The 23,594-nt window shown below is 53.7% G+C and overlaps 1 protein-coding gene across 1 annotated transcript in view; it reads right to left on the bottom strand.

The window, feature by feature from the left end:
- RMND5A (required for meiotic nuclear division 5 homolog A) overlaps window positions 1-23,594 on the bottom strand; it is a 34,122-nt gene that overhangs the window by 8,767 nt on the left and 1,761 nt on the right. Inside the window, exons 2-5 of the mRNA XM_009905529.2 lie at window positions 19,964-20,106; window positions 7,118-7,252; window positions 6,908-7,008; window positions 606-772 (exon numbers count right to left, since the gene is read on the bottom strand). Coding sequence (XP_009903831.2) covers window positions 606-772; window positions 6,908-7,008; window positions 7,118-7,252; window positions 19,964-20,106 — 546 coding nt within the window. The remainder of the gene's footprint in view (window positions 1-605; window positions 773-6,907; window positions 7,009-7,117; window positions 7,253-19,963; window positions 20,107-23,594) is intronic.

Here is a 23,594-nt window from a genome sequence, read left to right as displayed (position 1 = left end):
GTGGCACTGGGGAGGATTCACTTGAATCCTGGGGTCAGGTTTGGGCTCCTCACTCCAGGAAGGACACTGAGGGCTGGAGCAGGGCTGGAGAAAGGCAAGCAGGCTGGGAAAAGGTTTGGAGAATAGGGCAGGGCTGGGGAGGAGCAGCTGAGGGAGCAGGGGGTGTTTAGTGTGGAGCAGAGGAGGCTGAGGGAGACCTCCTTGCTCTCTGCAGCTCCCTGAGAGGAGGCGGCAGTGAGCTGGGGGTTGGGCTCTGCTCCCTAGTCTCAGGTGATGGAAGGAGAGGAAATGGCCTGGAATTGTGTCAGGGGAAGGTTAGATTGGAGGTGAGAAAAAACTTCTTTGCTGCAGGAGTGGTCAGGGATTGGCAGAGGCTGCCCAGGGAGGTGGTGGAGTCCCCAGCCCTGGAGGTGTTCAAGAAGCTGTAGCTGTGGTGCTTCAGACATGGTTTAGTGGTCATGGTAGTTGGGTTCCAGTTGGACTCAGTGGCCCCAAAGGTCTTTTTCAACCTTAATGATTCTATGAAAATCAAAACAATAGAGCAAACCATTTGGGCTGTGACCTGTGCCCCACCCCAGTGCTTGGAGGGCCCTTCCCAAACTCACCTTTCTGATGGTTGAGGGCAAAGGGCTGGAAGTTCTTTGCATACTGAAGGGCTTCTCTCTGGTTTGCTGTTCCCCCCATCAACAAACTAATGAAATACAATCTGTGCAGTTTGAACTCCAAGGAACTATTCTGTGCCATCAGCATCTCTCTGTTGGATACTGCCCACCTGCAAGGAAGGAGGTGACAGGAGTCATGCCATGCCAGCCACACCACAGGAGAGCACTGCAACCAGCAGCCACCTCAGCCAGCCAGAGTCTGACTGCTCCCTGAACTCCTGACAGTTACACAGAGCACAGAAAGGGGCAAGACCCTTCCCAAGTGATGGGTACAGAGGACAAGCTGCACAAATGATGCTGGTGCTGCTGTACAGGGCAACCACTGCAAGGTTCAGAGTCATACAATGGTTTGGCTTGGAAGGAACCTTCAGGATCATCCAGTTCCAGCCCCCTGCCATGGGCAGGGACACCTCCCACCAGCACAGGCTGCTCAAGGCCTCATCCAACCTGGCCATGAACACCTCCAGGGAAAGGGCAGCCACAGCCTCCCTGGGCAGCCTGTGCCAGTGCCAAGAATTTCTTCCTCATCTCCAGTTTCAATCTGCCCTCCTTGAGCTTCAATCCCTTGTCCCTCGTCCTGTCACTGCCAGTCCTTGCCAAAGGTCCCTCCCCAGCTCTCCTGTACCTGCTTCAGGCAATGAAATGCTGCTCCAAGGTCTCCCTGGAGCCTTCTCTCCTCCAGGCTGAACACTCCCAGCTCTCCCAGCCTGTCCCCATAGGGAAGGTTCTCCAGCCTCTGATCATCTTTGTGGCCTCTTCTGGACCCTCTCCAGCAGCTCCAGGTCCTCCTTGTATTGAGGGCTCCAGAGCTGGCCCCAGCCCTGCAGGTGAGGTCTCCCCAGAGCAGAGGGGCAGGATCCTCTCTCCAGCTCTGGCCACACTGCTTTGGATGCAGCCCAGGCTGCCCTTGGCCTTCTGTGCTGCCAGTGCCCATTGCTGGCTCCTCTCCAGCTTCTCTCCCCCCAGAACCCCCAAGACCTTTTCTCTGAGGGCTGCTCTCAACCTCATCATCCCCCAGCCTGGACTGGTACCAAGCACTTCCCCAACCTAGGTGCAGGACCTTGCACTGTGCCTTGTGGAACCTCATCAGCTTCCCCACAGCCACCCCTCCAGCCTGTCCAGGCCCCTCTGTGTTCACACACACATTTGTATGTCACCCTGAGAGGGGAACTGCATCTCTGGGGGCCTCCAAGACAGATATGATTAGGATCTTACCATGAAGGGGAAGGGAAATCAGTCACAGTGTCACATTTTACCCTGCATCAATTTTGTCTCCTGTGCTGCTGTCAGCCTGGACAACACAAACCTCTCCTTTCCTGGGGCTCACCTAGCAGGACAAGGCTCATGCCTGGCTCCCAAGGAGCATGGAGACATTCTTAGGTACACAGCAAGCAAAATGAACTGTGGTGGTCAGAGCACTGCAGAAAGAAGTTCCCTCTGTTGTTTAGATCTCATCCATCCCTTCTCTTGGGGTGTTTCTGGGGGGCTTGGGGGTTTGCTTGGGTTGGGGTTTTGGTTGTGGGTTTTTTGCTGGGGCTTGGGGGTTTGATGTTTGGGGGCTTTGAGGGTTTCCTCCCCCTTAACTCAATTTAGTCAGGCCTACATCAATCCAATTTTTCTCTTAAGAACTTCAGATTTCAATGCTCTTCAGTCCATCTGTTTCTCATTAGTGCTAATTAGCTCTACTGTTTTCACTCTGGAGGCCCCATTAAGCAAAGAGCTTTTCACTTTCCAGTAAGGAAGTGAGGTAGTCTCTGCTCCTTGAAAGAAAGGGGTTGGAGAGGCTGAGGTTCCTTTCAGCCAAGACTGAAATAAGCAAATGAAGCATTGCTACAGCCTGCTAAAGCTTTCAGTGCAAGGCTGCCTGCTGCATTCATGAGCAGGTATCTGCATTCCACTTGCTGTTTACTGGCAAAGCTCTGTGATGACAGCAGGAACCCTTTGGTAGGAGACAGTGACAAAAGTAGCCTTTGAACCAAGAAGCAGCCCTGCTGGCCCTCAATTCAGATGAGCAGCCTCAGCAGACTGTCAGCATGGGAGGCAGGGGCACACCTCCTGACCACAGATTCACAGAATGCTCTGGGTTGGAAGGGTCCAAAGCTCATCCAGTCCAATCCCCTGCACCCAGCAGGGACATCCTCCACTGGAGCAGGTTGCCCACAGCCCTGTCCAGCCTCACCTGGAATAGCTCCAGGGATGGAGCCTCAACCACCTCCCTGGGCAGCCTGCTGCAGTGTTCCAGCAGCCTCCTGGGGCAGAACTTGTTCCTCACATCCAATCTCAATCTACTCTGCTCTGGTTTGCAGCCATTGCCCCTGGTGCTGTCCCTGCAGGCCTTTGGGAACAGTCTCTCTGCAGCCTTCCTGTAGCCCCTTCAGGTACTGGAAGGTTGCTATTAGATCTGCCTGGAGCCTTCTCTTCCCCAGGCTGAACACCCCCAGCTGCCTCAACCTGTTCCCATAGCAGAGCTGCTCCAACCCCCTGATGGCCTCCTCTGGACCCTCTCCATCAGGTCCACATCCTTCCTGTGCTGAGGGCTCCAGACCTGTACACAGTACTCCAAGTGAGGTCTCACCAGAGCAGAGCAAAGTGGCAGAATCACTTCTGGCAATGCTGCTTTGGCTGCAGCCCAGGGTGTGCTTGGCCTCCTGCCTCTGGGGGGGGTGGGGTTGGGGGGGGTGGTTCCTGGCTTTCCTGTTTGTTTTGTGTGGATTCTTTTTAATGATCAGTGTCCCTGCTTTAAACTGAGCAATAGTGCTCAGTGCCAGCTAAGGAAACAAGAGCCTGAAATCAGCAACCATAGACCAATAAACAGGTGAAAGACAAAAGGCTCCTATCAAGAAACGAGCCCCCAGGTCTAGCTTCATCCAGACTGCAGCAGAACAGCCCCATCCCCTGCCTGCCAGTGTTCACCACCACATGACACTGTGCTTCATCTTGCTGAGATCCACTCTGGTTTTCCAAATTAGCTTTCAAGGCAGGCTTTCCATTTTTAGCTCTTTTGAGTGGCAGCACAGATTTGTATCAGAAGCAAACAGCCCCAGGAGCAAAGCCTGAGGTGTTTGGTCTAGGATGTGCTGTTCCTGTCTCCAACGGAGAGAGGAAAAACCAACAAGGGAGGTTTAAAACATTCACCTCCCAGACTCAGCCTCCAGTGACCACCACACCCCACCCAAAATGATACTGTCTGTGCCTCTTCCCTTCTGAGACTCAAATCCATCTGATGGTTTTAAAGCTTGGAGTGTACTACTCAAAGCACAGGCACACAGAGCCCTCTTCTAGCTCCTACAGGGAATATAGTGGATATGAATTGCACAAAGCTGAGCAAAGACTAAATTCAGTGTAAACTACACCCAAAAGGTCCCAGCAAACACCAGCAGCTATGCACCTCACTGCCTCACAGACAGAAGACAACAGCTCTTCCCTGAGGGGCTGCAGTCAAAAGACTTTACTCTGCAAAGTCATTCCCACCAGACCTTCAGAATGGGCTCAGAATGGCCAGAATCTGGCCAGAACCTGCAGCAAGCTGCAAGGAGAGAAGTCACTGCAAATTAATGGGATCATGTGGAGGCACAGAGATTACAGGGCCTAGGGTGCAGGGCCAGACAGCTACAAAGTTCCACACCCCACAACAGAGGGAGGTGTGATGGGCAGCTGTACAGGATTCAGTTCTGAAGTGCTGGGACTTGTGTGAGGAAGAGTGGCCAGGAAGAGAGAGTTAGGGTTTGGTTTTCAGATCAGACCTGAATACTGACTTCTCTCCATCACCACAGCAGGGCTTTGAAAGGCCTTCTGGGAAGCCATTGACCTGACAATTGCCTTCCAGTGGCAGTGACCACCCAGGTTTGCTTCTCCCCAGCACTGCCTTAAGCTGAGCACCAGCTGCAGAGCACTGGCAGCCAGAGAGGCTGGTTCCAGCCTGTGGATTTGCATGAGCAAACCTGCTGTCATCTTGGTTCATGGCTCTGGAGTCAAATACCCTGCAACAGCTGCTTGCTGCTCCAGCACCTAACCCAGAGCCCCACTCTGAGCAGCTTTTGTGCCCCCTCAAGCTGTATTCACTGGGCATCACTTGGAGCTTTCTGCCCAGAGAGCTCAGTGCCACCCCTCCAAGCTCCTCTCACACTGAAGCTGCCCCCCCCACCAGGAGCAGTTTCTATCTCTGCTCCTGAACACCCTGCTGGGAAGTGCCATGGGCAGCTCCTTCCCCAGCAGCAGCAGCTCTGGGGGGTAACTGGGAAGGTGAGACACCAGTTAGCTCCAAAACAGCCTTGTCCCTCCAGGCTTTGCTCCTCACTACCAGCCAAGGCTTCCACACCACAGTGCATCATTGTAAAGGAGAGCTGCCTGTGCCCAGCAGCAGGCACAGACAGGCAGAGTGCTTGCTCTGAAGTGCTCGAACAGAGCAAACATCATCACCAGAAGACAGACAGAGTGGGGAGGGAGCCCTGCACACAAAGGCTGCTGACAGTGCAGCCATTCTCTGGCCATGCAGCTGCCTCTGCAGCAGGAGTCCTCTGCAGGCAGGACCTTGCCTTCTCCTGGCCTTGGTAAACATGGAACACAGCAGCTACAAGGTATGGCTCAGGGGTGATGAGCAAGGGCTGAAGCCCAGCAAACTAAACTGCAACTAAAATGAACCCAGTGCCTGCAAGTGAATGGGTATCAGAGCAAGTTACTGCTCCCCATGGAGTGTCCCTCACAACAGCTTGGTGGCTGCTTGAACTACAAGGAATCTGTGGAGCTGACAGTGAACCTCACTTCAGCTGGAACCCCAACCTTCCCAGGGCTGTTCCTTCCAATTAGCCAATTCAATAGCAATTAACCACTCGAGTTTCCAACCTGGGTAACTACATTCAAGGATCAGCTATTCAGGTCAAACTCTGCATGGCCCAGAGGCACATCCCAGGACCGAGCTGATGGAACAGAGGGAGAGCAGTGACAAGTGGTGTCCCTCAGGGCTCTGTGCTGGGACCAGTGCTGGTTAACATCTTTGCCAGTGACATGAACACTGGGATGGAGGCACCCTCAGCAAGTCTGTGGATGACACCAAGCTGTGTGGTGTGGCTGACAGCTGGAGGGAAGGGATCCCTCCAGAGGGACCTGGGCAGGCTGCAGAGCTGAGCCCAAGCCAACTTCATGAAGGCCAAGGGCAAGGTCCTGCAGCTGGGTCAGGGTAAACCCAAGCACAAATCCAGGCTGGGTGAGGAGTGCTCCAGAACAGGCTGCAGGAGAATGCCTCAACCCCATCCCTGGGCAGCCTGTGCCAGTGTCTCCCCAGCCTCCCTGTGCAGAGCTTCCTCCTCATGTCCAACCTAACTCTACCCTGCTCCACTTTCAAACCACTGCCCCTGGGCCTATCCCCACAGCCCCTTCTGAACAGTCCCTCCCCAGCCTGCCTGCAGCTGCCCTGCAGATGTTGAACTGCAGCTCTGAGGTCTCCCTGGAGCCTTCTCTTCTCCAGGCTCAAAAGCCCCAACTCCTTCACCACCTTTCTCCTCACTTGCAGCACCAGCTTGTAAGTTTAACTATTGTAAAGTCTACTAAGGCCAAGAAAATATCCTGGTCCAAGGGCTGATGACACACTTCAGACACTCCCAGACATGGTTGTGTCCTGAGCCTTCAGCATTCCCCACTGGCTTGCATTCACTGAATCTTCACTAGCACATCTGTCAGGCCAGGAGCCCAGCTGCAGCTCATCTCTCCTGCAGTGTTCCTCAGCACTGACCTGGCAGCCTGCAAAGCACACCCCTGCCCATCCACTCCCCCTGCCCTCCCTCTGGTTCCTCGTCTGCAAAGGGAAGGTGACTCCAGGAAAGGGGAGGACTCGGATTACAAGTGAAAGGCTTGGGGAATCCAAGAGGATTTGGGGTATGCAGAAGTTCAGTAAAGCCTGGAATCCTTCACATGGCAGGGTCACTAATGAGTCACTGTAAGATCAAGTGCCCACCAAGGCAGACAGCTGCTACTCCATGGGAGGTTTCTTCCCAAAACCTGAACTCAGCATCACAAATGGCTCAAGTTAATCCTCAAGGTAAGGAAGTTAAGTGCTCAGTTAAGCACTGCCCAGGGCAAGAGACACTGAGAGTGCAAAAGGAGGAAGGGGTTCACTCAGTACCCAGGCTGCCTGAAGGACAAACAGGGACACATCAAAATACACTAAAGGCAACATTTAAAGTGAGAAAGTAAGGATTTGGTGAAAGCACTGCAAAGACAGGGAGGAAGGAAACCCTGAAGAGACTCACTCGAGAGCGGGTCTCAGAACTCTGACTTTGAGCGCTTCCAGTATCCGGTTCAGCTCCACGAAGGGCTCCTTCTGGCTCTGGTCTATCGAGAGGCCAGACTCCTGCAAAGACAAAGGCAGGGGTTAGCTACAGCACGGCAGGAGCAGGGCCGGACGGCCTCGCCGCTCACCCGCACCGTCCAGCCCGGCCCCGGCGCCCCGGCGCGGTTACCTGGCACAGCTCCTCGGCCACGTCCAGCATGCCCTGCCGGAAGAAGTGCTCCACCATCACCTCGTTGAGGATGCGCTGGCTCTCGGCCTGCCAGCACCCGTCGATCCCCACGCTGCTGATGTCGGAGTCAAAGTTCTGCAAGGCACAAAGGCACAGTCAACAGGCGGCGGCGAGCCAGCCCCTGGCACTTCCCTGGGCTCAGCTCACCCTCGGGCACCGCCGGGTGCAAGGGAAGCTGCTTCATCAGCTCCCAGTACAGACTCACAGAACTGACAGGGCTCAGCCAGTTCCAACCCCCTGCCATGGCCAGGGACACCTCACACTACAGCAGGTTGCCCGGAGCCACGTCCAGCCTGGCCTTAATGTGGTGAAGGCACATTCTGCCCAGATACTGAATCTTGTCCCAGCATGTGGACAAGGTCCCCCTCCTTCAGGAGGAAGACAAAAGCCAAGGCATTGGCCAGGCCAGCAGGCATCCAGCACATGCAGTGCTTATGCAAACACCAAGCATGGCATAATTCTAGCTTCATGCTTTCTATAGGCTGGAGCCAGTTGTTTATGAGAGTGCCCATTGGGCAAGCCCAGCCTCGAGGGATCTATAAGTATCACCCAGTTGGCAAACAAGTTGCCCTCTCTTTCACTTTGTCTCTGTGCTTGCTCGACAGAGCAACTCTCGAGCCGCAGCCTCTGCCATTGAGCTGATTGTTGTTAGCTTCTGCCATACCTGCACACATACTGAAAGCCTCTGCACCGTGAGAAGCAGTTGGAGAAACATCTCCAGAGGGAGGACCTTCGCTGAGCCCGAGGAGCCCAGCGTCGCCACAGCCGGTCGTACCGACCGGGAGAGCCCACCGTGCCACCGGGGGACTGGACCAGCCCCCGAGGGTAAGACCTGCCCAGCTGCCGGGGAGAAGGGACTTGATCGAGACCGAGTCCCCATACGCCTAGCCCTGACATAGCGGGAGAGGAGCCGCCACCTGTGCCGCTCTGAGCCCTGTGACCCTCAGGGAAGACCAAAGCACTGTTCGTGCCTACGCTGCACCGAACCCGGCACCGCTCCGAGCGTCCTGCTGGTCCTTTAAGCCCAGCAAACGAGAAGCCGCCGCGTAACGCACCGGCAACCGTCACCCCGCCCTGCCGTGAGAGCCGACTCCCGAGGGCCGACCCCGACCAGGACCGAGCCCTGTCGTCTGGAGGGAATCGACCGAGTCCTGCAGGGAACCTGCTTCCGAGCTAAGCCCAGGCTCCATCATTCCCTCTGCACTGCTGCGGAGAGAGGAGACAGTAACCCAGCGCCGCCGTCCAACTCGACTGGGAACCAGCCCAGCCACAGTCGCCTGCCGGACCCCCCCCTTGCTGCAAACAACAGCTGCAGAGCATCTCCCAGGTGCTTTCCACCCACCAGCACTCAGACCAAAGTACCCGCGTCCAGCAGAGCAATCGCTGACCTACAGATAGATTACAACAGTGCTGTGTGCAGCCAGGAGCCGCCCGCGGGCGCCGAGCCGCCGTCTAGTGGCCAAGCGGCGGAACTGCACCCTCCGTGATATAAATACAGAACTAGGCTGTCGTTCAGTTAAGCTCTACTCACTACACTAAGCCACTTGTGGGATGTGTTTCAGGAACGTGCACCAGCACATGGATACAAGTTGGTGATTCATCGGTTATTAAGGGTTTGATAATTAATAGAAATAATATTTTCATGATTCATATTTCACATTCATAACTTCAATAACCTCTTCACCACACTTCAAAAACCTCCAGGCAGGAGGCTTCCACCGCCTCCATGGGCAACCTGTGCCAGGCTCTCACCATCCTCATGGGGAACAACTTCTTCCAAAGGTCTAATCTAAATCTTCCCCTCCTCTAGCTTGGATCCATTCCCCCTTGTCCTGTCACTACCAGATGTCCCCAAAAGTCCCTCCCCAGCTTTTGTGTAGTCCCCTTCAAATACAGGAAGGCCACAGTGTGGTCTTCTCAGAGCCTTCTCCTCTCCCAGCTGAACAACCCCAACTCCCTCAGCCTGTCCTCAGAGAAATCCTTGGCCTGCTTGATTCACATCTTAGTATCATTCACTATAAGAAATGGCACAGACACATTACAAGCCTAGCCAGCAAATCAGAAGTCTGGGTAGCTAACAAAGGGGTTTCCAGACCCCACTGCATTTTTGAAGGGAGGATCTGCAGAAACAGAACAGAAAACAACACTGGAATCCAAGCAGCTCCATGGCTGCACTGCTGTCACACAGAACTGCCTGCCCTGGAATCCAAGCAGCTCCTTGGCTGCACTGCTGTCACACAGAACTGCCTGCCCTGGAATCCAAGCAGCTCCATGGCTGCACTGCTGTCACACTGAACTGCCTGCCCTGGAATCCAAGCAGCACCTTGGCTGCACTGCTGTCACACAGAACTGCCTGCCCTGGAATCCAAGCAGCACCTTGGCTGCATTGCTGTCACACTGAACTGCCTGCCCTGGAATCCAAGCAGCACCTTGGCTGCACTGCTGTCACACTGAACTGCCTGCCCTGGAATGCAAGCAGCTCCATGGCTGCACTGCTGTCACACACAACTGCCTGCCCTGGAATCCAAGCAGCACCTTGGCTGCACTGCTGTCACACTGAACTGCCTGCCCTGGAATGCAAGCAGCTCCATGGCTGCACTGCTGTCACACACAACTGCCTGCCCTGGAATCCAAGCAGCTCCATGGCTGCACTGCTGTCACACAGAACTGCCTGCCCTGGAATCCAAGCAGCACCTTGGCTGCACTGCTGTCACACAGAACTGCCTGCCCTGGAATGCAAGCAGCTCCATGGCTGCACTGCTGTCACACACAACTGCCTGCCCTGGAATCCAAGCAGCTCCATGGCTGCACTGCTGTCACACAGAACTGCCTGCCCTGGAATCCAAGCAGCTCCATGGCTGCACTGCTGTCACACAGAACTGCCTCCCTGGAATCCAAGCAGCTCCATGGCTGCACTGCTGTCACACACAACTGCCTGCCCTGGAATCCAAGCAGCTCCATGGCTGCACTGCTGTCACACAGAACTGCCTGCCCTGGAATCCAAGCAGCACCTTGGCTGCACTGCTGTCACACAGAACTGCCTCCCTGGAATCCAAGCAGCTCCATGGCTGCACTGCTGTCACACACAACTGCCTGCCCTGGAATCCAAGCAGCTCCATGGCTGCACTGCTGTCACTGCAGCACAGTGAATGAGAAGCAAAAGCTCTCAGTCATGCTTTGCACAGCTGGGAGAGAGGCAATGCTGGAAAAGGAAAGCATTGCTTCTCTCCACCCCCAAACAATGAAACTCAATGCTCTGAAGACCAGAACATCCCAACAACAGGATAAGCTTTGAAGATCTGAGAGCTCTTTTACAGGTCTAACCCTGATGACCCTTCTGTCACATGCTTTTAGGCCAGTGGCCTACAGGCATGTTCCAGGAATAAGGACAAATATTGTCACAGTGACTCTTCAGTAACACTTGGCACTGCTTGGCACTGTGCCTCTTGGCAGCAGGAGAGCAACACTCATTCTAGTGCAGGACACATCACAGCATTGTGGCTGCTAACATGCTTTATAGGCAGGGTGGAGAGTCCCTGCCTGCAACAAACCTCCTGCAAAAGAAGCAGAGCTCAACAGTTGGTGCCCTCACTGCTGCCCAACCTGCTGACCTGGGAACTGTGGCCTGGGTCAGAAGTGCAGAGCTGCAGCTGTGCTGGTGAGGATCCTGCACAGCATGGGAACACCAGCCCAGCTCCCAGCCAAGCTCCTGGCAAAGCCAGCACCAGCCCAGCTCCCAGCCATGCTCCTGGCAAAGCCAGCACCAGCCCAGCTCCCAGCCAAGCTCCTGGCAAAGCCAGCACCAGCCCAGCTCCCAGCCAAGCTCCTGGCAAAGCCAGCACCAGCCCCGCTCCCAGCCAAGCTCCTGGCAAAGCCAGCACCAGCCCAGCTCCCAGCCATGCTCCTGGCAAAGCCAGCACCAGCCCAGCTCCCAGCCATGCTCCTGGCAAAGCCAGCACCAGCCCAGCTCCCAGCCAAGCTCCTGGCAAAGCCAGCACCAGCCCAGCTCCCAGCCAAGCTCCTGGCAAAGCCAGCACCAGCCCAGCTCCCAGCCAAGCTCCTGGCAAAGCCAGCACCAGCCCAGCTCCCAGCCAAGCTCCTGGCAAAGCCAGCACCAGCCCAGCTCCCAGCCATGCTCCTGGCAAAGCCAGCACCAGCCCAGCTCCCAGCCAAGCTCCTGGCAAAGCCAGCACCAGCCCAGCTCCCAGCCAAGCTCCTGGCAAAGCCAGCACCAGCCCAGCACCCAGCCAAGCTCCTGGCAAAGCTGGTACCAGCCACCCCCCAGAGCTCTGCACTGTGCCTTCCTTTCCTTCACTGCCTGCTTCATCAGCCACCTCCACTTCTCCTCTGGTGCCACCCTGCTGTCCTCGTGGGGAAGGGGCAGCCTCCTCATCCCTGCACACCTTCAAAAGCACCACTGCCTTAGGTCTCTTCCCAAGCTTTGACCTTCAGCTACCAAATCATCTCCTGCACCTTTCAGAGGTGGTGGCCAGGAGGAGCGTTTCCACTGCTGCCATTGATCACAGCTCACAGGATGGTAGGGGTTGGAAGGGGCCATTGAGTCCAAGCCCTCTGCCAGAGCAGGACCATAGAATCTAGGGCAGGTGGCACAAGAACACATCCAGACAGGTCTTGAAAGTCTCCAGAGAAGGAGACTCCACAACCTCTCTGGGCAGCCTGCTCCAGGGCTCTGTGACCCTCACAGTGAGGAAGTTCCTCCTCATGCTGAGGTGTGCTGCAGCTTCCAGCCTCCCATTTACCAACTCTTTCAGCTGTGAGCTCACTGCCATGCTGCTCAGCATTCAGCTCTACCTTGAAAGCAGCACTCTGAAGACCAAATATTCCCCCATTTGTGCCAACCCTTTGAAACCTTTAGGGTGCTCCACGTTTGCTGCCCCTCGTGTGGCTGGCCAGACCCCAGCAGCAGGCAAGAGAGAGCCCTCAGCAGTGCACTACAGCAGCACCAGAGGCAGCAGCAAGGCTGGCCCTTGACACAGGGACAGGGGAATCAGCAGCAGTCTGGAAATATTCTACCTTATTTTTCATGCCATGTCAAGTCCTGCTGAATGTAGAATGCTGTAAGAAGGAACTGTGTCCTTCTGGGCAGCCATGAGAGCTCAGCCTATGCCTTAAGCATCCTCCCCATTGCCTGGGGGCAGAGGTACTACAGCCACTTACCTCAGCTCCTCCACAGAATCCACATTCAGTTACAACCCTCTGAGCCTTGAGAGCCAGACCAAAAGGCCGTCAGAAATGAGATTTTTTTCAATCCCATCAATGGCAGCTCCCACCTGCAGCACTGCCTCCAGCTCTGGGGCCCCCAGCACAGGGAGGACCTGGAGCTGCTGGAGAGGGTCCAGAGGAGGCCACCAAGATGATCAGAGGCTACAGAGCCTCCCCTGTGGGGACAGGCTGGGAGAGTTGGGGCTGTGCAGCCTGGAGAAGAGAAGGCTCCAGGGAGAGGCATTCCAGTAGCTGAAGGGCTCCAGGAGAGCTGGAGAGGGACTTGTGACAAGGGTTGGGAGGGACAGGATGAGGAACAATGGATTGAAGCTTGAGGAGGGCAGATTGAGACTGGAGATGAGGAAGAAATTGTTGGCAGTGAGGGTGGTGAGACTCTGGCACAGGCTGCCCAGGGAGGCTGTGGCTGCCTCCTGCCTGGAGGTGTTGAAGGCCAGGCTGGAGGAGGCCTGGAGCAGCCTGGGCTGGTGGGAGGGGTTCCTGCCCCTGGCAGGGGGTTGGAAGTGGCTGATCTTGAAGGTCCTTTCCAACCCAGCCCATTCTGTGTAACTGAGTCACACCACCCTAGATGTGCTGCAGTCACATCTTGCCCTACAACCTGAGCACTTCACTTTGGTTTTCTCTCCCTCTCTCACTGTCTGATCAGCCTGCTCTGACCTTCCCTGGGCTCTAATTTCAGTACCATTTTTATTTAACAGTTTCTGATGTCTCTATTACCTGTGGGACTCCACAGCTCTGCATCCACTGGGGCCTGACTGCAGGCCACAGTGCCTGTCCCGTGCAGCAGAGATTCCTGCTTGCCTTTGGCCTATCAGTCTCATAACTGCCATGCAGACAGCAGATGCTGGTGGCTGCACCTCTCAGCTTGGCTTTCTGAATGCTGAGTGTGCCAACTGATAGCACAGGGGCTCTGATAAGACTGCACAAGCTGAGATAAACCTCACCAGTTACACACTCCAGAAAGCTTAAAACCTGAACAGTACAAAATAACCCAAGAGCAGCATCAGATAATATTCCTGAGGAACAAACCTGTTTTTCACAGCCTAAATATTAAGCCTAGGGCTGAAGTGTAGAATGTTCTGTGCTAAATACACCAAAGGCACCACATAAAGGACATCACTGATCCCTGCTGCAACAGGGGACTGTGACCAGCAGCGGGAGGGCAGTGATTGTGCTCCAACCTGTGGCACTGGGGAGGCTGCACTTGAATCCTGGGTTAAGTTTTGGGCTCCTCACCTCCAAGAAGGACATTGAGAGGCTGGAGTGAGTGCAGAAAAGCTGGTGAAGGGCCTGGAGAACAGGGCTGGGGAGGAGCAGCTGAGAGAACTGGGGGTGCTCAGGCTGAAGGAAGCTAAGAGAGACCTCATTGCTCTACTCCCCGAAAGGAAGCTGCAGTGAGGTGGGGGTTGGGCTCTGCTCCCTAGTCTCAGGTGACAGAAGGAGAGGAAGTGGCCTAAAATTGTGCCAGGGGAGGCTTAGATTGCAGATTAAGAAACATTTCTTTGCTGCAAGAGTGGTCAGGGATTGGCACAGGCTGCCCAGGGAGGTCGGTGTGGATTCCCCATCCCTGGAGGTGACAGGAAACCTGTGCCCATGGCAGCTGGGGCCATGGTTTGGTGGCCATGGTGGGGTTGGGTTGATGTTGGACTGGATGAGCCTGGAGGGCTTTGCCAGCCCAAACCATTCTGTGATTCCATGATTTCAATGCACATACAACTGTTACTAGGAACAACAGGATGTGAAGAAGGATGACTGCAGGACAGTTGCATTCCTCACTTTCTCAGCTGAGCTTGTGTTGTGTGCTCCTCCTTCCTTCTCTGTGTGCTCCTCCTTCCTTCTCAATTGTGAACCAAAATACAAACCCATTCATTTGCCCTGTCTGTTCAGACTTGGCTCACCAGACAAGGCTGCACTTGCAAGGACTCTGGATTTATCCAGCCACATTCTTCCCAGCAGCACAAGGAAATGCTGGTCAGGACAGGCTTTGAGTTTGCCTGTCTAGAGGCTTCTACACGAAGCAAACACTAAACTCATAGAAGTCTGACTGGCCAAAACAAAGATGGGATGAAACCCTTGGCCCTTTAAACCCAGCTTCAAGTCCAGGGAGAGAAGAGAAATAAAAAGACTTAGCACTTACTCCACCTTCCTGCATGAAGGTGTTTAACTACTGCTGGGACAGGGTGCTGCCAGAGGGGGAACATTCCCCAGCCCCATCACTGAGATGAATTCAAACCATTCCAGGAGAGTGAGTGGTTTACAGGGAGGGAGATGAGCGAAGCACCTGGTAACAGCTTGCTGAACAGAGTGGTAAATTCTGGCAGCTGAGCAAATGACAGAGTAACAAAGAGAAAACTGGAGGCCTTTCAAAGGGAACAATGCTCTTTGGAAGGAAGGGGAACCCTTTGTGGCAGCCATGCAGAGCTGCCACCAGAAAAGGCCAAGCTTATGGGCTCAGCTCTCCAGGAAGCAGGGGTCCAGACTGGGACCTGTGCTGTTGAATGTTTCTATCACTGTATAGGCAGTGGGAGGCAGGCACCACCAGCAGTGTGCAGAGGACACCAAGCTGAGTGGTGCTGTCAGTGTGCCAGAGGGACAGGATGGCATCCAGAGGAATCTGGACAAGCTGGAGCTCTGCCTCCAGTTCTGGTGCCCCCAGCCCAAGAAGGACAAGAAACTGCTGGTGTGGGTGCAGAGACCACCAAGATGATCAGAGGCTGCAGAACCTCCCCCGTGGGGACAGGCTGGGAGAGTTAGGGCTGCTCAGCCTGGAGAAGAGAAGGCTCCAGGGAGACCTCAGAGCAGCTTTCCAGTAGCTGAAGGGCTCCAGGAGAGCTGGGGAGGGACTTGTGACAAGGGCTGGGAGGGACAGGATGAGGAACAATGGATTGAAGCTTGAGGAGGGCAGATTGAGCCTGGAGATGAGGGAGAAATTGTTGGCAGTGAGGCTGGGGAGACTCTGGCACAGGCTGCCCAGGGAGGCTGTGGCTGTCCCCTCCCTGGAGGTGTTCAAGGCCAGGCTGGATGAGGCCTTGAGCAGCCTGTGCTGGTGGGAGGTGTCCCTGCCCATGGCAGGGGCTTGGAAGTGGCTGATCTTGAAGGTCCCTTCCAACCCAAACCATTCTAGGAATCCCCAATGACTACAGCAACTTAAACAGTGTCCAGCTGAGCTCTGCACACAGGCATCAGGCTGCCTCAGTGCTGGAGGGAAGGAAATGTAACCTGCAATGTGCCAGCAGGCAATACAAAATGCAGGCTGCAGCAGGAAGTTTGTTGGTTCTACCTCTACCAACTGCTGCCATTTGGGTGCATCACAGCGAGCTGGCAGCAGCATTAGCAGGTTTCCCCATCTCAGATCAGGCAATACAATAATGAGTTGCATTGATCTGAGCAGACAGAGCTCAGAAGGCCACAAGCAGTGTTGTTAATCCCCCTGGAAAATAAATGAGGATCTATCTGTGTGACAGAAACATCTCAAGGATCAAGGCAAGGGCTGTGCTTTCAGCTCTAACAGGCATTTTATTTAGGAAGAGGAGGCTTTGGCCCAGAATGCAGAGAGAATCAATGCACTAATCGATGACAGCTCGTTACTGCCACTGGGTTCAGCTCAAGCAGGTTATGCTGAAGGCATGGGGGAGGGGTCTGGGACTCAGATGCCAGCACAGGCCTTGCTGGCAGGTTTCAAGCATACTTTGCAGCAGCACAGTGGAAATGCATTAAGCACCTGTGGAAGATTCCCTCCAAATGTCAGTGTGCAGGGAAGCATAAAATCCCACCTGGCCTGGGGCACTCCATGCACTCATCACACACAGGCTAAGGATAGGACAGGAGAGGACAGACCAGGTTGGAAGAGACCCCCAAGATCATCGTGTCCAACCTATCATCCAACACCACCCAACCAACTAACCCATGGCACCAAGCACCCCATCAAGTCTCCCCCTGAACACCTGCAGGGATGGTGACTCCACCACCTCCCTGGGCAGCACATCCCAATGGCCAATCACTCTCTGTAAAAGGCTTCAGGGTGCACTCTCACAGATTCACAGAATGGGTTGGGTTGGAAAGGACCTTCAAGATCAGCCACTTCCAACCCCCTGCCATGGGCAGGGACACCTCCCACCAGCACAGGCTGCTCAAGGCCTCATCCAGCCTGGCCCTGAACACCTCCAGGGAGGGGACAGCCACAGCCTCCCTGGGCAGCCTGTGCCAGAGTCTCACCACCCTCACTGCCAGGCTCAATCTGCCCTCCTCAAGCTTCAATCGATTGTTCCTCATCCTGTCCCTCCCAACCCTTGCCAGAAGTCCCTCCCCAGCTCCCCTGGAGCCCTTCAGGTACTGGAAGGCTGCTCCAAGGCCTCCCTGGAGCTTTTGCTTCTCCAGGGAGGAGAAGGCTGAACAGCCCCAACTCTCCCACCCTGCCCCCACAGGGGAGGTTCTGCAGCCCTCTGGTCATCTTCATGGCTTCCTCTGGAGCCTCTCCAGCAGCTGCAGGTTCTTCTTGTGCTGGGGGCCCCAGAGCTGGACATGGTTTTGACATCAGTCAGGAAAAAATAAGAAATTGTTGAAGGCAAGTGTTTTGAATTAGGTCCAGCAGAATGCCAGGCTTCAAGGAGACAATTCCCAACCACTGCTCAGAACTTCATCAAGAGAGGTCCTTCAACATGAGCAGCACTGGGCAGTTGTGGCCTTCCCACTGCTCCTGGTCTTTTGATGCCAACACCACAGATACCAAAGAATACTGAAACCCCAGGGGAATAAGTACCTTGAATGCAGTAAGTTGAGCTCCTTTGTGAACCTCCCACTGCAAAAGCCCTTCTGCCACTCAGCAGCCATGGAGAGGACTACTGGTGATTTAGGGCATCCCTGCTCAAACAAAAACAGCAGACACACTGAAGACAGCAGGACAGAGGCAACACTGGAAAACCCATGCAGGTGAGAAGTGAAACAGCAGTCTGGACACTGCACTCACATCTAAACTTTATTGAGCTTTGAAGTGCTGTTTTGTTTGGCCTCTAAGAACCACTCTCCAATTTCCACTGAGCATTCACACCCCCTCTGTAGGATCTAGAGCTGCTACACCTCAGAGTACCGACAGGAGGAAGGCAGAACCAGACCTGAAAGCTCACTGGTACAAAGTCCAGTTGCTGAGGCAGAAATGGGGAGTTCCAAACTTGAGACAAGATTACACAGATTTGTTTCAGGCTTCAAACCAGTAATGAGGATGGAATTTTGCTCCAGTTAATTGGTTTAGATACAGCAGCAAGGATTAGAGCCAGCTGCCTGCTTAAGCTTTGGCCAACGGTGACGCCGGGATTAATGCCCTCAGTGCCACACTGGAGCCCTCCAGGAGGGTCAGTCAGAGATACAAGCACCACATCAGCCCTTCCACAGACACTCTGCCATGAACAGAAGGATGCACTTGGGTCCTTCACCACACTGCTGTTAGGCTGCACTGGACAAGGCTTTCCTGCTAACCAAGCTTAACTGAGATCCCCTGAGGAGGAGTGTTCTGTGGTGCTGTGTTCTGTGGCCAGTGCCTCTCTCCAGACAAACAGCCTCAGTTACTGCTGTGCTCCTTAGAAAGACTGTAAAGTGAGCCCCAAACCAACTGCTGAGACTAAACCATCACAAGCATGTTCCAATGAGAAGCTCAACACGACCCAGCAACATGCCCTGGCAGCCCAGAAGCTACCCATAGCCTGGGCTACATCAAAGGCAGCATGGCCAGCAGGCTGATGGAGGGATTCTTCCCCCTAGTATACTCTGGTGGGACCACACCTGGAGTCTTGTGTCCAGCTCTGGAGCCCCAACACAAGAAGAGCATGGAACTGTGAGAGCAGGACCAGAGGAGGCCATGGAGATGATCAAAGGGCTGTGCACAGGCTGGGAGAGCTGGCATTGTCCAGCCTGGAGAAGGCTCTGGGGAAACCTCAGAGCAGCCTCCCAGGATTAGGTGGGGGCTACAGGAGAGCTGGAGAGGGACTTTTTACAAAGGCATGGAGTGACAGGATGAAGGGGAATGGCTTCAAACTGAGAGAGACTTGATTTGGAATCTCTTCCCAATGTCTGATCTTTGTCATGATGGTGGTGAGGCACTGAAGAGGCTACCCAGAGAAGCTGTGGAGGCTCCAAGTCTGGAAGTGTTCCAAGCCAGAGTGTCTGGGGCCTTGAACATGCTGCTCTAGTAGGAGGTCTCCCTGCCCATGGCATGGGGTTGAAACTAGATAATCTTTAAGGCCCCTTCCAGCCCAACCCATTCCAGGATTCTGTCATGCAAGCATGTCCAACAAAAGCAAGCACAAGACTCCAGGCACACAGAACTATGTTACACGAAAGAACAGAACAGACAGATGCAGGAACTGGCACATGGCCTGGAAGAGTATGTATGGCCCCACTGACCACAGAACAGCAACAAGAGTGCTGGAGCATCCTGTCAGAGGATTGTTAATGTCTACCCACAAAAACATATTCAGATCCCAGTTATTCTCCTACCAGTTCCAGGCTGAAGAGTGTCTCACATGCAGAGCTCCAAAGAGAAGCTCTCCTACCTTCATATTTGTTATGGCCCAGGCACAGATATGATGAGATATTCAATCTACTCCATCCACATCAAGGACATCATGTGTTAGAAAACCAAGCCCTAAGAACCAGCATCACACCTGGGAATGCCTGGGCTTATCCTGTCTTCTAAACCAAAACGCTGCTTCTAAGTTCTCTGCTGACAATTATCCAGAATCATAGAGTCACAGAACAGCTCAGGCTGGAAGAGACCTCAGAGATCATCTAATCCAACCTCCCTGCCATGGGCAGGGACACCTCTCAACTAGTCCAGGTTACTCAAGGCCTCATCCAGCCTGGCCTTCAACATCTCCAGGGAGGAGGCATCCACAGCCTCCCTGGACAATCCATGCCAGAGTCTTGCCACCCTCACAGTGAAGAATTTCTTCCTCAGATCCAATCTAAGCCTATTCTCCTTTAATTTAAATCCATTTCCCCTTGTCCTGTTGGTGGACACCCTTGCAGAAAGTCCCTTTGCAGCCTTCCTGCAGGCTCCCTTCAGCTATTGGAAGGCAGCTCTAAGGTCCCCGTGGAATCTTCTCCTCTCCAGGCTGAACACCCCCAGCCCTCTCAGCCTGTCCTCATAGCAGAGGTGCTCCAGTCCCTGGGTCATCTTTGCAGCCTCCTCTGGCCTTGTTCAAACAGATCCGTGTCCCTCTTGCAGTGGGGACACCAGAACTGGATGCAGCATTTGAGGTGGGATGCAATATATGTATCAAACTCCAGGATTTCCTACAGTGAGAGAGTGAAGCCCACAGGTTGCTGAGCACACGGAGCCTAGCGGTACCGAGAGGGCACGGGGCTTCAGACATCACCTGCCCCACAAGGAACACTTGGCACACAAGCTCTGAAAGCAAGCACTGGACACCCCAGTGTCTTGCCTGTGCTTCTGTAGTTGAGAGGAAGGGTTAAGATGAGCTGCAGTGCAGATGCCAGCTCTGTACCATCACAGAACACACACAGCACCACAATCAGAGCAGAGGTAAATACCTTATCGATGGCTTTTCCAACTCGGGACACGCTGCTGTGGATGTCTTTATGCTCAGAGGCCAGCTTTTGAACTGTGTCTTTTATTCTTTTACAACACTGTGTCATAACCAGTGAGATTGTCCCTGACAGGTCTCCATCTTGATCTAGAGAAAAGAGAGGAAAATGACTTTAAGGAAAAACAAGCAAGCAAGGAAGCGTTCCGAGCCGGCCCACAGGAAGGGATCCACAGGCAGGTGGCAGGGAAAGAAAGAGCTGCAACCCAGGGAGCTTCACAGAGTGTATGGGGCTGGGAGGGACCTCAAGAGATCATCCAGTCCAATCCCCCTGCCAGAGCAGGATCACCTCTACCAGATCACACAGGAACTCCTCCAGGCAAAGAAGATCAGCTGAAATGAAGGAAGGTGGCCAGGACACTGCTGACTCCAGCCAGGGGCATGGAACACTGACCGAGGGCAGCAGCTCAAAAACATCATGTCAAGCTCTCACGGGTCTCAGGCACAGCAGATCTCAAGCAAACACTCAAATCCACAAATCTAACAGGAAGCCACTGAGCTTTTCTTCCAGAAAGGTCCCATCAGAGTGTCATTTCAACAAGGGGCCAGCAAAACCTTGCCCACCAGGCTCCTCACTGATACCCAGCTCCGCATTTGAGCTCTGTGAAACTGCTGCTGCCTGGCCTGGGGGAGCAGCTCTGAGCGGTTCAGCCAGCCACTCTCAAACACTCCTCACTGGACCATAAACAGCCCAGAAGGGACCTGCCTGTGACCAGCAGGTCCACACTTCCCTCTTACATCAGATGTAGTCTCTAGACACTGTGCCATGTTTGACCTGCTGTCCCAGCAGGGGCTGCAGTGCTGCACAACCATTCTGTGACCAGAATCACAAACACCAAAGGCTGACAAGCCCCTGACCACATCACTGCTCTGGGCAGTTCACATTCTACATGTTTCAACTCAAACACAACCCAGCAGCTTTAGCTGTAGCCCTCCCCCCCACCAGGCCTGTGCTTTGCCCCAGTAAAGCAAGCAAGCTTCCTTTCAGCTTTCCAGTTCAGAACACAAGGAGAATCTTTTCTACTCTTATCTCTGAAAGCCTCCTTCCAAGTTCATTCCACCTGAAGAATTGTTCTTAACAGCCTTCAACTGCAAGGGAAAGCTAATTTAAGTGGGAGGACAGCCCAGAAATGCTTCCTTCACATTCCAGACCCAAACCCTTCACATGAAAAACCAAAATCCCTGAAACACCTCTTTAGAAGGAAGACTTGGAAAGCAGTCCCATTCTCCTCAAAGCCTGTTCCCTTCCCCTTTCACACTTTAGCACACCTTTGCTTTCAGCAGCATGCTTGAGTCCCTGTCTGGCATTCCATGGAGAGCAAAGCACAGGCACATCCTGCTGCTGTGAGAGCAGGAACTCAAGAACCATGCAAACAACCTGCACCTCTCTCAGTGTGCCCTTAGCAAGATGCCTGAGGAGGGCAAAGGAAACCCAGGAAACAGCTGTAGGAGTAGGCAGGAACTTAGCAGCCACTCATTCCAGGTCCCTACCTCTGTGCATCCTGACTCTCAACCCTGCTGCTGGCATCCATGAAACCCATCTTCTGTGGTACACCAGCCCTAGAAACGCACACAGCTCCTGTTCATCCCTGAAGAGCATTTCTGCCAGAGCCTTTGCAAGAGCCACAGCTTTTAAGAACACAAAAAGCTTTCTCTTTTCCCCTCCCTCCAGACACATTGGCTCCTGGGCAAAGAACTAAGAGGGTTCCACATTCTTCCCAGGGACTGAGTGAGGAGTAACAGGATCCAGTCTCTTTATTGCACACTCACTGGCTTGACACCACACATCCTGGGGTAAAAATGAATGTTTCACTCACCCATTACAGAGTTTGCCTCCTGAAATTATTTCCAAGGCAGTCATGTCTTGGCTGCTAGACTTTGAAATCACCTGCAGGCTCTCACTGAGCTGTCGTGACTTTTGCCAAGACAGTACCAGTTGAAGTGCTGCAGCAAGCAAAATGCCAGTCCTCACTCCCCAACAATCAACTCTGAAGAGTGATTTTTGTTTTGCAAGAAAAGCCATGAAGCTAAAATCCAAACAGCTTCCATGTGCTCTTACCTCAAGCAGCTAAGTGAATTACTCACCCCTAGCACTGCAGCAGAAAACAACTACAGCAAAGCAATGGGAATGGCTAAAGGAAAAGCCAGCAGAGCTGCAAGAGAAAGGACTTCCCCCCATGGGCTACTCCTACTAGATCAGCAGAATCAGAGTCACAGAATGTTAGGGGCTGGAAGGGACCTTGAAAGCTCACCCAGTCCAACCCCCCTGCCAGAGCAGGGTCACCTAGAGCAGGTCACAGGAACACATCCAGGAGGGTCTTGAGTTTCTCCAGAGAGGAAGACTCCACAACCCCCCTGGCAGCCTGCTCCAGGCCTCTGTCATCCTCACAGGGAAAAAAATTATTCTCCTGTTCCCATGGCACTTCCTCTGCCTCAGCTTCCACCATTGCCCCTTGTGCTGGCCTTGGGCATCCCCCAGCAGAGCCTGGCTCCATCACCCTTTACATATTGATAAACATTAATGAGATCACCCTCAGGCTCCTGTGCTCCAAGCCAGACCCAGCTCACTCAGCCTCTCCTCATAAGAAGGAAGCCTGCACACAGCTGTAGCAGTAACTCAGTGTTCAGAGCACACCACAGCCCAACAGCTTCTCCCTGGTTTGTGCACCTACAGCTACAGCTCTAAAGTGAAACATCAGTGAGAAGACATCAGGCACAGAGCAGAGCCCAAAGCCAAGTTTACTCAGCCAGACACATTTATATACCCCAAGAATCCCCAACCTGCCTTGGCTACTCCAGGAGGAGATTGGACGTGGCACTTGGTGCCATGGTCTAGTCCTGAGGTCTGTTGGGACAGGTTGGACTTGATGATCCTTGGGGTCTCTTCCAACCTTAGCTATACTGTGAGACTGTGATATACTAGTGGGGGGAGAGAAGAAAACCTTTGTCTTCCTATTCCCAGGCAGATTGAAGTTCAGAACAGCCCCATGGCTGGTCTGGATTTAGGTTTAATATGAAAACAGATAACATATTTTAAGAGGCTGTATGAGTGGGGGAAAACAACTGCTGTAGAGGCTGAAGTAGCTTCTAGCAGTTCCTTTTCTTCACCCACTTCCTTCTTATATCCCCTGCCTATTTAAGCTCTTCTCACATATCTTTGCTTTCAAATCTTGTCCTACAGGATTAATTTCTTCAGCAGTGAGGGTTTTCTTTCCTCTCTTTTGCTTTGAAACTGTACACTCAGGCATATTCCTGCAGCTCACAACCCCCAAACTGCAGAGGTCTGGCTGTCTGCACCCCCATCACTATTCAGAAACACTCAGGATGCAGTGTGCAAGATCTGCACAAATGCCTGTTCTTGTTACAAAGTCGTTGTTAAGGGGGAAAAAAACACCAAACCCAAACCAAGCAACCAACCCAACCCCTATTTTTCCACACAGAAAGGAAGCTTACCCTCAGATGCCAAAACTGAGCAGAGTGCCCAGATGTTTGAGGGTGCCCTGGTAACACTGGCTTCATTCTACAGTCCTTGCTGCAAGAAAGCTCAGTTTGGGCTGTACTCTGGTGGGACAGCCTCA

Source organism: Dryobates pubescens, chromosome 23 (assembly GCF_014839835.1).
Source record: "Dryobates pubescens isolate bDryPub1 chromosome 23, bDryPub1.pri, whole genome shotgun sequence".
NCBI lineage: Eukaryota > Metazoa > Chordata > Aves > Piciformes > Picidae > Dryobates > Dryobates pubescens.
The sequence above is the reverse complement of the archived record's forward strand: the minus strand, read 5'-3'. Positions and strand labels throughout refer to the sequence as shown.